The sequence below is a fragment of the Haliotis asinina genome, chromosome 5 (genome assembly GCF_037392515.1).
Source record: "Haliotis asinina isolate JCU_RB_2024 chromosome 5, JCU_Hal_asi_v2, whole genome shotgun sequence".
Taxonomy (NCBI): Eukaryota; Metazoa; Mollusca; class Gastropoda; order Lepetellida; family Haliotidae; genus Haliotis; species Haliotis asinina.
In genome coordinates this window covers 76,064,526-76,079,218 of record NC_090284.1, presented here as the reverse complement: position 1 = coordinate 76,079,218, position 14,693 = coordinate 76,064,526, and the positions used below count along the sequence as shown (strand labels likewise).

General features: G+C 39.4%; 2 protein-coding genes across 2 annotated transcripts; one reads left to right on the top strand and one right to left on the bottom strand.

Annotated features, from left to right (window-relative positions):
* Positions 1-7,209: 7,209 nt before the first annotated feature.
* Positions 7,210-8,353, top strand: LOC137283170 (ras-related protein Rap-2c-like). The gene is made up of 2 exons (XM_067814611.1): positions 7,210-7,572; positions 8,060-8,353. Exons 1-2 carry the CDS (start codon positions 7,210-7,212, stop codon positions 8,351-8,353), a joined length of 657 nt encoding a protein of 218 aa, XP_067670712.1.
* A 5,416-nt stretch (positions 8,354-13,769) lies between these two features.
* LOC137284040 (uncharacterized) lies at positions 13,770-14,279 on the bottom strand. Its single transcript, XM_067815698.1, has one exon. It carries the CDS (start codon positions 14,277-14,279, stop codon positions 13,770-13,772), a length of 510 nt encoding a protein of 169 aa, XP_067671799.1.
* Positions 14,280-14,693: the final 414 nt, after the last annotated feature.

Below are 14,693 nucleotides of genomic sequence, written 5' to 3'. Positions count from 1 at the left end.
TTGCTGTTTCTCTCTAGGTCTCCATGGCTGATTCATCAATGTTATGAAATATAAGGTTGTTCTGCCGTGAGGTATTTTCCAACATATCCGCCTTCGTGAGTAGATTATCAACTGTATTACGTAGTTCAGCATTCTCTGTAGTTAGTTCGTTCATAGAATGTTCAATGTCGTTGATTCGGTTCGTAAGTTTGGTGAAATTGTCGTTATCTTGGTCTGCATCTCTCGTAATTCTTTTATTACCTCTGAAACGTAGATATCACCCTCTAATGTGGTTTGTTTCTTTGGCGGGTCAGGATTCTGTTCAACATCATTAGAAAGCAGTAACAACAACGAGAGGAACAAGCAACTTTTCCAGAAAACACTCGCACATCTCGGCACGTGCAGCACGCGGACCCGCATGGCTGACCTACGTCGTGCTTTCTTTCTCAGCAATGAGTGAGTGAGTGAGTGAGTGAGTTAATATTTAACGTCACATCGGCAATATTTCAGCCATATCGTGACGAGAACATTTTGATATTGAAATGAAATATGTATACATTATAAACAGCTGTCGTCAAAGGACAGTAAAACAACTAGAATATCACAGTTACAATGAAAACTACTGTGAAGAGTTAAAACAAATACCACTATTTGGACAATACAGTATAAAATACGGGCTGTAGATCGCCAACAACTGAAGGTAGATCACCATACTAGGGACCATGGGGACTTACATTACTTTTGCTACCTGCATGGACCCTAGCTGGATTTACACCATCCCCTCAGCCGTTGGTGATTGTAGGAAAATGTAGCCGAAATTTAAAATGACAAAAATATTACGTTTAAACAATTGGTCAGTTTAGATTTCACTTTGAAAGTTTGGGGACTTACGTGTCCTCTCAGGGGGACAATAATTTTACGCTACTTTAACCCCCTTTGAGGACACAGCCACTAACAATCGCAGTTGACAATTCTTACCACAATGGTTAAAATCTCAACTTTCTATTTACAAAACATATTATTCAAAATTTATCTAATAATTCTATTTCCTTTAAAAATTCAATGATTAAATGATAATTAACATTAAAAAGATCCTTCATTGTTTTGACATTAAAATATTTCTCCCTTGTGATGAAGGAATCACGGTCAAGCATATCTTGCTTGACTGTATTGATTTTGCAAAACGGAGGATCCTCACCTTTAAGTATATATTCGTGAGTGTATCTAGTATGGCCAATGCCACATCGTCGCATAACAACCTCCTCAAATCTGGACTGACAACCCAAGTAGGTGTAACCAATATAGGGTTTTATTTCATGTAATTTATTAATACCCACTTGGGTGTCCCACTTCTTCTGCATTAGATCACGGATATAAGATCTAATTGTAGCTTTATAGTCTGAGTATGGAACCAGAAGTGGTGTCACAGATTTGTTGAGTGCTGCCTTAGCAGCAAGATGAGCCATTGTGTTGCCAGAAATGCCAACGTGGCTTGGTAACCAACAAAAGACGATGTCGTATTGGTCAGTAGCAAGATCATTATATAACTCCATAATTTCTATTAAAAGTGGATGTTTACAAGATACGTTTTTAATTGCCTGGGGGCAAGAAAGAGAGTCAGAAAAGATTATATACTGTTTATATTTAGGATGTCTTTGAATATTTTTAAGAGCTGTTAGTATTGCGTTTGTTTCTGCTGTAAAAATAGAGCTATCATTGGGTGTTCTAGAAGAGATTGTTCTGGATCCTATGACCGTGGCACAAGCAACTGCGCAACCATCCTTGGACCCATCTGTAAATAAGGATTTGTGTGTATTATATTTATGTTTTAACTGAATAAATTCTTGCTTATATTGTAGTTCATTAGTATCTGATTTGTTAAACATTGTCAGTGTTAGGTTAACTTGAGGCCTCACCAATTGCCAAGGGGGAGAAGAAAAAAGCCGAGAAGGAGAAATATTCTTCAGCTCAATGCCAGCAGCAGTAATGACTTGCTGAATTCTTATCCCAAGAGGTGGAACAAGTGAAGGTTTGTTATTATATAAATCCTCATACAGAGGATTAAAAACGCAGTTATGAGCAGGATTGGATTCATTAGAATATAACTTTGTGATATATTGTAAAGACAATTTGATACGGCGAAGTTTTAAAGATGGTTCATCGGCCTCAACGTAGAGACTGTCAATGGGAGATGTTCTGAAATATCCAAGACATAGCCTCAGACCTTGGTGATCTAATAGCTTTAGGTTGCTTTTGCAGGCTCCACCATACACAATGGAACCGTAATCAAGTTTCGATCGAACCAGAGATCTATATAAGTGAAGGAGGGTAGTTTGGTCCCCTTCCCACTTTTAATTAGAAACAACTTTTAACAAATCGAGTGCCTTCAGACATTTGGCTTTGAGGTACTTAATGTGGGGCAGAAAGGTTAGATGCGAGTCAAAGATGAGACCAAGAAATTTAGCCTCCTTTGATGGGTGTGCCATTTAATGATAATTCGGGGTCTTTATGGGGTTTGTATTTCCTACAAAAATGTATACAATTGGTTTTAGTTTTAGAAAATTTAAACCCGTTTTCCAGACACCATTTATGAATTTTGGTTAGACAAATTTGTAACTGTCTCTCAATAGTTCGCATATTTTTACCACGGCAAGAAATATTAAAATCATCCACAAATAATGATCCATCAATTGAATCACTTAAAACCTTTGAAAGACTATTTATGTTAATACTAAATAGCGAGACCGACAAAATACTACCCTGCGGGACACCCTGATCCTGATTATAATGAGCAGACAGGGTTGAACCCACTCGGACCTGAAATTGCCTGTCGGTTAAAAACTGTGATATAAAGAGAGGCAAACGACCTCGCAAACCAAAAGCATATAAATCCCTTAAAATGCCATGATTCCACGTAGTATCATATGCTTTCTCAAGATAAAAACATATAGATACTGCGTGTTGTTTGGTGATAATAGCATTTTTGACAAATGATTCTAAACGTACTAAATGATCAATAGTACTTCTATTCTTCCGAAAACCACATTGAATATTTGTAATGAGGTTATTAGTTTCCAAATACCAAATTAATCTGTTATTTACCATTGGTTCCATGGTTTTACATTCGCAACTGGTTAAAGATATCGGTCTGTAATTTGATGGATCCGTGTGATCCCGGCCAGGTTTTGGTATTGGCACTACAATGGCATTACGCCACGAAGGAGGAAAAGTTCCAGACGTCCATAATGTGTCAAATATATCCAAAAGTGTGACCAGACATGGTTCAGGCAAGTGTTTCAATAGCTGGTAATGAATATTGTCATCACCCGCTGCAGTATCATGAGCTTGATCAAGAGCCGTGTGGAGCTCATGTAACGAAAACACTTCATTATAGTCTTCACCATTATTGGAATCGAAATTAACTGTTGCCTTTTCCTGGTGTTTCTGATACCTCTGAAACTCAGGAACATAATTTGCTGATGATGAGTTTTTGGCAAGAGTTTCGCCAATTTTATTTGCAATGCCAGCTTTATTTGTTACTAATTTGTCACCATCTTTAAGATGATGAACTGCAGATTTTGAACCTTTGCCTTTTATTCGCTGAACCATGTTCCACACCTTAGACATGGGTGTACGTGAATTAATTTTTGAAACATAGTTCCTCCAAGATTTGCGCTTGTTTTGCTTATACGTACGTCGTGCCTTAGCACTAGTAATTTTAACATTGTTGAAGTTATGAACAGTAGGATGTCTGCGAAAATATTTCTCTGCTTTCTTCCTACGTTTCCTTGCCTGTTTGCATTCGTCAGTAAACCATGGTTTACGAATATGAGGAGTTGCAGAGGACTTAGGAATGGTTTGATCAGCAATTTCATTCAGTTGTGTTGAGAACATCAAGATGGGATCTGGTACATTACTGAAGTGATCAGGTGTTAATTTTTCAACGCATAATTGTTCATATAGAGGCCAATTTGCCTTAGTGAAATTCCACCGGGATGAAGGTGGATTGTCACCTGGTGTTATAGATTTCAGGAGCGTAGGGAAGTGATCGCTTCCGCAAAGGTCATCATGTACAGACCATTCAAATTCATGGAGAATGTTCGACTCTGTGAGGGTTAGATCAAGTGCAGAATACGTTCCAGCGGCTGGATGCAAGTAGGTATTGGAATCATCATTAAAAACCCATCAATTATTATCGAGAAATAAAATCTTCAATTACCTTCCCTTTGTTGTTTGTATTTGTACTACCCCATAGAGGGTTGTGCCCATTTAAGTCGCCCATAATGATGCATGGCTTTGGGAGCTGATCATACAAACTTTGAAGGTCAGTTTGACGAAGAACTGATGAAGGTGGTACATACAGTGAGCACAAAGTAAGAGCAATGTGCAAGGTCAGCCGAATAGCAACAGCTTGAAGATTAGTATTCAGCGGAACGGCACTATGAATCATGTCCTGTCTGACCAGGATACTAGATCCTCCAGTAGCTTTGTCCCCATGGGGAGAAAATGAATGATAACAACTATATTGCCTTAAGTTAAAACATCAGTATGTTTAAGATACGTCTCAATACATAATGCTGAAGGTTTAAAGTCCTGTAACAATAGAAGAATCTCATTATAATTCTTGCTAAGTCCTCTGCAATTCCATTGTATTAGTGTATCCGTCATTTAGGATGTGTTATCGGTGAAAGTTCACGACCCTTTTTCTTAGGAGAATGGCTCCGAGAGCGGGTTGTCAGAGGAGGTGACACCTCCATGTCATCTAAAAGATCAAATCTGTTTAAAAGTGACACAGGGCTTCTTTGTCCTTTAGGAAGACGGTCACTTGTATTTTGCTTCTTAGAGTAATCTACATTTACATTCTTCTTTTTGATAACCGGTGTAGTTTGAGTTTCAGAGGATTGTGACGTTTTTCGTGAGGAAGAAACGGAAGGAAGATCCTGAATACTCATAGGTGTCTGAGCTGTCAGCCAAGTCAGGTCTGTTTGGCAATCAATAGATTTAGTGGAAGGTCTCATCACCTCTGCATATGTTAACTTACCTCTCAATACAGTGCTACCGGATGGTGTAGCTGAAGTTGCCAACTTCCTTGCTTCTGAAAAGCTTATGTTCTTTTCAGTTTTAATACGTTGGACACTCATTTCAAACTGATATACCGGACACTCTTTAGAAGACGACATGTGAGATCCAGAACAATTTACACATTTGATTTCACACGAACATGTGCTGCTGTCGTGATCTTTACCAGCACAGCGTGAACAAGAACGTTGATTCTTACAAGTGTTCTGCCCATGACCAAACTTCTGACAGTGAAAACATCTCAGTGGATTTGGAACATACATGTCAATTTTCATAGAGAAGCATGCCACTTTAATTGATTGAGGTAAACTGGGTACATCAAATGTAAGCAAGTAAGTATTTGTGGGTACATATATCCCATCCTTTTTAAAGCTGAATCGCTTAGCCTGGACCACTCCTTGCATACGCAACTGACTAACAATGTCATCGGTTGACAGATCAGCAAGACTCTTATCTCTGTCTCGGATGATTCCCTTGCTAAAATTTAAAGATTTGTGAGCATAGCATTCTACAGAGATATTTGCGAATGATTTTGCTTCCAGACGATTGGCCGCTTGCTCTCTCTTTAGACATTCTATGAGAATTGAACCAGATCGAGTTTTTGTAACATTCTTGACAGTCCCAGCAATTCCTTGAATTGCTTTCTCTAGCAGAAAGGGAGAACAAGATGTTAACTTTTTCTCACTTGATTCAGCGACAATGAATCGAGGCCATGTGTTACGTTCAGAGTAACAGAGTCTGGTAATGACGTCACCCTCATCATCAGTATCATCAATGTGATAACGTTTTTGCTTTTTGGGGTTTTGATTTGCCATGGTAATAGATTTGTGTTTCATCCTCCTGGCCCCCTCCTCAGCAATGAGATATAAACTGGAAAACAACCAATTCGGCATCGAAAAGTCACAAAATCGCAACCCATGTTGTTGAGACACAATACCTGGTGTTATTCGTGCCTTCCAAGTATTTAAAGTTGTTGTTTACTTTGTAACTTTCAGCATTCCGTCGGAGCTCTAAAACACACGCCCTGACTCCACGACCGCTTAACCTTATTGGTTTGACGGTGTCTTCGAAGTCGATAATAGATACTAATGAATTCATTAAAAAGTGTTGTCGTTGTACAGTCGGTAGTGTGCTTCAAGTGAATTTTAAAATAGACGATTGTTTAGCAAAAGCCTTAAACAAACCTAAGGGGGAAGAGAGTTCAAATAATAGCCATCGTTACAATTCAAGGTTTATCATTAGGCATGCCACTAACTTAAAATATTTAAGGGGATGCTTAATCATGTTCCACTGTTGACTGTTTTCTGGTGAAGGATTAAAATTATTCTTCAAAACGTCGTGTTCCAAATGGTGACCTCCACCTCACCTTAATGTGTATAACTTCTAAATTCTATTCAAAAACGTTTGCGATAGCCGGTGATTGCCGCCAGATACAGTGGCCCGGCTGAATAGTATCTCTTGTATTGACATATCTTGTGTCCTAAAGGGCCATAAATTATGTAACTTGTAAGCTGATCTGAGCTGATGTAAAATTGTTAAGAACTGTAAGAACCTATAACGGATGGCCACTTTTGTTGTTTTAACAGTACATCAATGTTCGAGCTTGTTGCTAATATATCAGGCCGTCTTTTCAGCCGTGGAAGTCGCGGTGGGTGAACGGGCTAGGCGACTGTGTGCTGGCGATTACGTGCCTGACTCTGAGGGTGCGGGTTCGAATCCTGGATGGGACTCAACCAAAAAAGTAATAGAATTTGCAATTTACTGAGAAAGTGAAATCCCAAATATGACTTATGTTGCATTTGACCACTTTCTAAAATGGCATCTTGTAATCATCATGGTTTTCTTTACTATATTTCTCACGGTTGTCGGTTACTCGCTATGTCCGTTATTACCTCAGTACATGTACGGAGCAATCGACTGGTATTGCTTTACCAATATGACAGATACTGCCGGGTAATATCGCGGTTTGAACGTGTGCCACGACTGCCTTTTCACCAGTAACATGCTAATTCAACAGTTGAATAAAGTGAAAGGTTCACACCTGCCCTCCCGAGTGACGTAGCGTGACAAACTTTGCATTGCCATGGTGACTTGACTTCTACATTGCTCTCAGAAGACATAAATCAGTTCATCTTCTCGTGGATTTCCAAGATGGCATCAGCATCAGCAGACAAGGACCAATGTAACAACATGACGTTCAACTTAATAGTCATGGGGGCCACTTCCGTAGGAAAAACGTCTTTGATCAGTCAATTTGTCCACGGTAAGACTAAAAGTCCTTCAGCCGACAGCACAAAAGACTTCTACAGCTGCAAAATTACAGACGGAGATCTGAATGTGTGTGTAGATATTTTGGACACTCATGGTGACTTAGAGTTTCCTCAGATGATGAAGTTGGCAATACAAACGGGAGACGCCTTTGTGCTCGTGTATGCCGTGGATGACAAGACATCCTTTGAAAGAGTCAACTGCATCAGGGATATGGTACTCAAGTGGAAAAGCAAAGAGAAGAAGGTAAACATATGTATTATAAATAGGTGATGACTGTTCAATTTAGACTTTGCTTTAGATTTTAATTGGCGTTTTTATATTTGGTTGCCAGCGAATGTCAGATTGTATTTTTTGAGTTACATAATCGACAATATTGAGGATAGAATGCATTGTTAGATGCAGGATTAGAAATGAACACTGACATTCAGTGATATATTGTACTACCGGTATTACTCATCTTAAGCTAAGACAGGTTCATTTGTCTCAAACTAGAGGCTGTCAGTTTTTAAAGTCCCAAATACCTCAACAGCAATCGAAGTCCCTGATGGTGGTTTACTAGCTGACCACCACCAGCCATTGTAAGTCAGCCTACTGGAAATAACTAACTAGATGATAACGAGCATGAATGTCCTCGAGAATTCCTCCTACTCATTGCTCTCTATGAACCCTAACCATTCCCGCAGACAGACATACACACTAGAGTGGTATCTTATATTGCTTGTTGTTTTAGAACACCATAATCATCGTCGTTTGCAACAAGATGGATCTGAATGTTCCCGACCGCAGTCCTCCAAAGGAAGTAGTGGAAGCTGTGGTTGAGATGGACTGGGGACACAGCTACATGGAAATCACTACCAGGGACAAAGAAGCCGTCGACAAAGTTTTCAAAGAGGTAATCCAACGACACATTTGGTCATGTGGAGGCGGCGCCGCGTCAGGACAACGGAAAATGACCTCTCCTGTTGAAATGATCCATAAACTACGTAGGAGGCTCACACTGAAAAAGCTGAAGCCAGCTTCTTAACTGGCAGGGTATGAATGTGGTTGTCCGTGGTGATGCATTCTGAGTATTGACCCTACTAATGCAGTCGGTGATGCATTCAGGGTGTTGACCCTATTTATCCAGGCTTTGATACATTTAGGGTATTGACCGCACAAGAAAGGGGGAATATTCATATGAGCTCTTCTAGTTGTATTCCTCCTTAATTTGGGATACTTATTATCAGTTTTGAGATGTCATGATTTCCCGACTTCCATGTATGTACCTTAAAACAATCTCTCTCGTTTAAAGTGTGCCGGTTTCGTTCATCCAGTTTAAATGTAATATGAATAAATACTGAAACGGAGCCATGTTAATCCAGTTGTCACATTGCTTTATGTTTCTTTAATATCTATATACACGGGTAGGCATCCCATCCTCACTTTCATAGGCGAGATAACCGATTATTATAGTTAGTGTATGCTTGTGTAACTGGTCGGAAAAGGTAAAATAAAAGCAAAGATGTACGTTCTATATACATGTTTCTTGACTCACATAATAGAGAATGTCTTTTGTCTTGTCATATTCATTACACAGCTAATAGTTTTGAGCTGGAATTCTAATTCGCCCGATCTGCTCGTGTACAGTATTTGTGTTGAGCTTTTGATGTCATTGTGATGATGCTGTTTGAGTTTCATGACTAGTAATTTCGAATATGTTTAAATACATTGACGAATCCAGATCTCTTTCTTGCATCTGGGCTTGGTCTTTTTTACTTCCGTGTCAACATGAAAAGTGAGTGTTTGTCACAGCCTTATTCAAGATCCCTCTTTTCACCATCACTATCAGCTGATCTTATTTAATCATACTATATGGGTCAGAAAGATAGGTGTCGTGAAACCTATGATTTTGTTTGTTATGATCACTTGATCACTGTTTGGATCCATCACCTTCACATCGTCCAGGAAGGGTTGGAACAAAGATGTTTCTGTAAGATAATTGGTGAACTATTTGACAGAGACAAAAGGGTTTGTCAACCACTGTTGTAGACGTGTCGGTTAGACATATTCCATCATCTGTAGAAAACATGTATGAATGGAAAGACTACCCGGAGGAATAACAGGTTGTATTCCAGTTCCTAAGGATAGAAAGATTGATGTTTTCTTACTATACTGATCTTCATATAGAAGCTGGATTAGACTGATTTAGAAAGAAACTTAGTGATGTACTCTACGGACAGTTTCTATCTTACAGACGGTTTATCACTTTCCACACACATGCTAACATTGAAGTTCTGAAGGAGCCAAAGCTAAGCCTCAATCAATGAGGGACTGCACCCAATAATATTATGTTAGTTTTACATGTAGTACATGTAGGCTCCACCATAGACGACGGGCATAATTCCCCTAGCCCTCGTCCCTCTAACCTCCTTGTGTTACAAGCCACAAATTAGTACCCATAGCCCATTGCTTGGCTGTTAGCTTTACTCACTCCCCTTTAGGTGGATTAACGGGTTCATTAAAAGGTTTATGAAGGTTGTTGTTTCAACTAATGGTTGGTAGTCAGTGGGTGACCACCGGTACTTAGGGAGATAACAGAGAATCATGGACCACTGATCAGGAGGAAATGTTCATTAAGCAGCAGATGGTTGTGAGAAGGAAATGCTGATGAGAAGGTTTAAGGTTTTCATTCTGTTCTAAAGGATGAGAAAGTGGAGTTTGTCGAAGGTGTTCGGGCAACAAGGCCTTAGTCTTTGTGTTCCACAATTTGTGTTCCACAGTTTGTGTTCCACAGGTTCCTGACTCTACCTGCAGACTATGTATCAAGATCTGAAGTAATTCACTAATGAATGTTAATTCATTTAGAGTCTTCATATTTGTTTTGTCAATTATTAGCAACAGTGGCCATCAACCGATCAATAATGATCACTGAGTTATGATTCCCTATTATCTTTCTAAGCATCGGTAGTCACCTACTCACCACAACACCTAACCAAACGAGGTTACGAGGTATTAACAGCAGCAGTCCATCCAGCTACAGTGAGTACAGATAGCAGAACATCCAGATGAGGGTATAATGGTACTAATTAGTGGCTTGTGTCAACAGGGGGCAGGGATGGGGGCTAGGGGGATGGATAGACTTTGGAAAGGATTATCGGTCTATATGTTATATTATCGGTATGTTTCAGTCGATACGTCAAATCAGTGATTTTGTAACATTACTAAAAGGAGTTTTATAGAATTCCTGATTCACTCGGTGGTTTCACAAAATAACTGAAAGTCATGACATTTTTTTTCAAGGTACAGTGGACATTACTAACAGCGTGCTGTAAAAGACTGTGTCTTGTGTGAAAAGTGGACAGGGTTTTGTAAAATGTAGCTATAGTGGCTCACAAAGGTCCAGTGGTGCAAGTGCTACAAGACTGGGGCTGTGTAACTCGCGATGTCACTCTTCCTCTCTTGCAAAAGCAAGAGTTCATACATACGAGCGCTATTTGACTGACGTGACTTTGTTTCAAAAAGACTCTGATCCATTGTACGATTATTGCAATTGAACACTGATTGGAACATGTGACTGGCCAACACGACATTGTCCTCTGTTAGTGACTGTACACTCAACGCCGGTTACAGTGTTGCACAATTATTGTACTCTCGGGAGGGTATGTAAGTCCCAAGACTTTCAAAGTAAATGTAAATCTTACGAGGACTTTTAAAACGTAGAATATTTGTTCTTCTAAAGTATGGCCTAATATTTCCTACAATCGCCAGTAAATCCATCCAAGTAGTGCAGGTAGTGTAAGTCCCCATGGTCCCTGGTATCATGATCTCCCTTGTGTTGGTGGCGATCTATAGCCTGTTTTTACATTGTACCATCTTCTATAAATAAAGACTTGTATGTACTATATTCACTATTAATTTGAATAAATTCCTGTTTATATTCTGAGTGATTAGTTTCTGAATTTTTCATATTCTACATTAGATCAATTTGTGACCAAACCAATTGCCAAGGAGGAGAAGAAAGAAGACAGGATGGAGATATATTTACAAGATCAATGTCAGCAGCGGAAATGAATGAGTTGATTCTTATCCTAAGATTTGGAACAAGTCAAGACTTTTATGATACAGATCCTCGAAAGGAGGATTAAAGCAGGATTGGATTCATTATAATATAGCTTCAATATGGCCTCGACAGAGAGAGTGTTCTTCGTAAACTAAGACATAAACAGAAAAATGAATATTTGTAATGAGGTTATTGGTTTCCTGATACCAGAATCAATCCGTTATTTACCAAACATTCCATAGTTTTAAGACACAGCTGGTAAGAAATATCGGTCTGTATTTGGAAGGATATGTGTGAGTTCGGTCAGATTTTGGGTTTAGATCCTACAATGGCATCACGCAATAGAGAGGAGAAAAAAACAACAGGGGTCCATATTGTGTCACATATATGTAAAAGTGTGACCAGGCATGGTTAAGGCAAGTGTTCCAGTAGCTGATAATGGATATGGTCATCACCTTCGGCAGTGTCATGAGCTTGATCAAGAGCTGTTTACAGCTCATGTAATGAAAAAATCGTTATCATCTTCACCATTATTTGATTCACAATTTGCCTTTTGAGATCACTGGGACACAACTTTCCGATGGTGAAATTTGGCAAGAGTTTTGCCAGTTTTATCTGCAATTTTAGATTTATCAGTAATTACATTCTCATCATCTTTAGGATGATGAGCAGCAACTGTTGAACCTTTGCATTTAATTCCTTGAACCATGTTAATTCCTTGGGCATTAGTGTACGTGAATTTAATTTTGGAGGCATAGTTCCAAGATTGTGGTTTGTTTTGTTTATAGGTATAACTTTTGCATTGGGTATTGTAAACTTATTTAAGTTGTGGACAGTTGGGTGGTAGCGGAAATAATATTCTGCATTTTTCTTCGCTTTTCCGGCTTGTCCACAATCTAAACTGAACCACGTTTTTCAGTACATGTGGAGTTGTAGAGAACTTTGGTATACACTCATCAGCTATTTCATTTTAAACATCAGAAAAATACCGATTAGGAAACCATATCACTGAAACATTCAGATCGTTTTTAGTTGCGCATAAATCTTGAAATAAGGACCAGTCTGCCTTGGAAAAGGTCCATCTTGCATAAGACGAAAACAATCACAAGGTTAAATTTCCGATAGCATCAATGGAAACTGAGCACTTCCACAGAGATCATTGTGAACTGACCAATCAAACTCTTTGAGGAGCTTACAGTTTACAAGAGACTTGGGTCGTCATTAAATATACATAGCTCGTTATTTAGTGTTTGTATGTGCACCACCCCATAGTGGTGGCTGGTGACGCTTTTAGAAGACTCTTTGTGGCCATTCAAATCATCCATGATAATATATGAGCTTATGGAGTTGGACATAGACATTTTGAAGATCGGTTTGTACAAGTCTTCAAGACGGCGGAATACATAGTGACCTTAATATATAAGTAACCTGTAAAGTAACTCGTACTGCAAAAGGCTTGGAGAGTAGTATTAAGTGTGTCATGATTACAACTTAGATGTGCTTCGAATTATTTCAGCTGTTTGTATGGAGTGAAACCTTGCGTCTAATTGTTTTCCCAGGCATTGGCTAGGTAAACCCCTTGATCTCTGTTCATCTGTAGGGCTGATCTCTTGATGTTGATAGTGTTACGAATGTGTATTTTCTGCATATTTTGTTATTAATTCAGTAATAACTATTATTGGGTCACAATGTTTACTGTTTTGAATTATAAATATGGTGGGTCGCATTTCGTATAATAGATGAACCGCATTTTTAGGATTCTCGCAACAAGGTTTTTCCGGGCATTATCTGCGCTTGACTTCCTGTTTGTTTACTTCAGGGAGACTGTTGTTTACTTCCAGGAGACGGTGTGGGCGATGGCCGTACGTGCTCGTTCTTTCGGGAAATGACTGAAAGTGTATATAAAGGCTAGTTGCCATGTTCGACACACAGGGACACATTCACATTCATTTCTGGAGTTTACACCACATCATCAATATCTTCCAACGTCTGAAACTGCTGTCAGACCGCTCGTTGTGTTACATTCTGCACGACTGTTTCTCGCTCGCACTAAGACTTTGGTGGGTTTGCTATACCATATATTTTGTGACCCATTGCCTTACATTTTATCGCAGTTGTATTGTATTTGAAATATGTAATGTGAAATTGACTTGTGACTTTGTATAACTTGCTATCATTGCCTTAATACAAGATTTGAATATTTTAAACTTGTCTTTGTTCTGTTTTGCTGGTTCACAGAGGATTTCTTACATAGTTTGTCACGGTAAATTCTTAACCGTAACAATAGCTTCTGAAATTTTGCGTCGTCGCCAATCATGGATGTTTGATGCTATGATGGTTGTTGCTTGCCAGTCAAAGGAGTGTGACGGATTGTTCCCAATAAGTTCAGAAAGGGCTGACTTTAGATCTGATCTACTGAAGTTCTGTGCTCCTTCAGCCTAATGTCAATGGGGCGAGATGTCTCTCCTATATGGCTGCTGCCACAGTCACACATAAGCTTGTAGATGCAACCCCTGGGCTTGTGAGTCTTCTTGGTTGGTGTGCATATGCCACTGGCCTTCAGAATGGTCTTCATGAAGGTCCCATCTATACCGACAGTTTTCTTTAGCAGTCGGCTGATGTGGTGGCTAATCTGACCTTGGTAGGGAATGTTAATTCTAACAGATGATGGTTCAGGTTTTGCTTGGCGTTCTTGGCGTTCTTGCCGTTGCAGGGTTGATGATATGGTTTTGTCTACAACTTGTTTCGAATAGCCGTTGAGGTTGATGAATGTAGTTCTTAGATGGTCTATTTCAGTCTGGAGATGGTCATAATCGCAGAAAGATTTGGTTCGTCTGGTCAGGGTGGAGACAATTGCACGTTTGATCTGGGGGTGGTGGTTGGAGAGGTAGTGAATATACCGGTCGTGCATACGACCAGATTTTGCCTACCACAGCCTCTGGATTCGATGGACGAGACATGACGTCGGATTTCTTAAACTGTTTCAATACGAGGGACATGATAAGTCGCCTAGTCATACTAAACCAATTTCACAGTTTTCTAGCCGTGTATCCATGTCCTTCGAATGCAGTTCGTGCACTTTGTGACAGTGTGTAATTTAGGATTTACTAGATTATCTCCCCTTGTCAAAACCATGTTCTATATTGACCTTGAATTTTGGTGACCACACAGCGAAAAATGTCTGGTCGTCGAAACTCGTTCATGACAGCAAGCCAAGTTCTGTCTGTCACATGTAATGATGAGAGTAGCTGTTACGACGCTTGACATTTGATTGTTAGCAATGTTCTTTGGCTGTTGACTGTTTTTGTAACTGTTACCACAGGTA

What these genes read in the sequence shown, in the direction of transcription:
- LOC137283170 (XM_067814611.1), top strand. Translation starts at nt 7,210, where the DNA reads ATGGCATCAGCATCAGCAGACAAGGACCAATGTAACAACATGACGTTC. An exon ending in GGAAAAGCAAAGAGAAGAAG is followed by an intron (nt 7,573 to 8,059) that starts GTAAACATATGT and finishes TTGTTGTTTTAG; the next exon opens with AACACCATAATCATCGTCGT.
- LOC137284040 (XM_067815698.1), bottom strand. Translation starts at nt 14,279, where the DNA reads ATGCACGACCGGTATATTCACTACCTCTCCAACCACCACCCCCAGATC.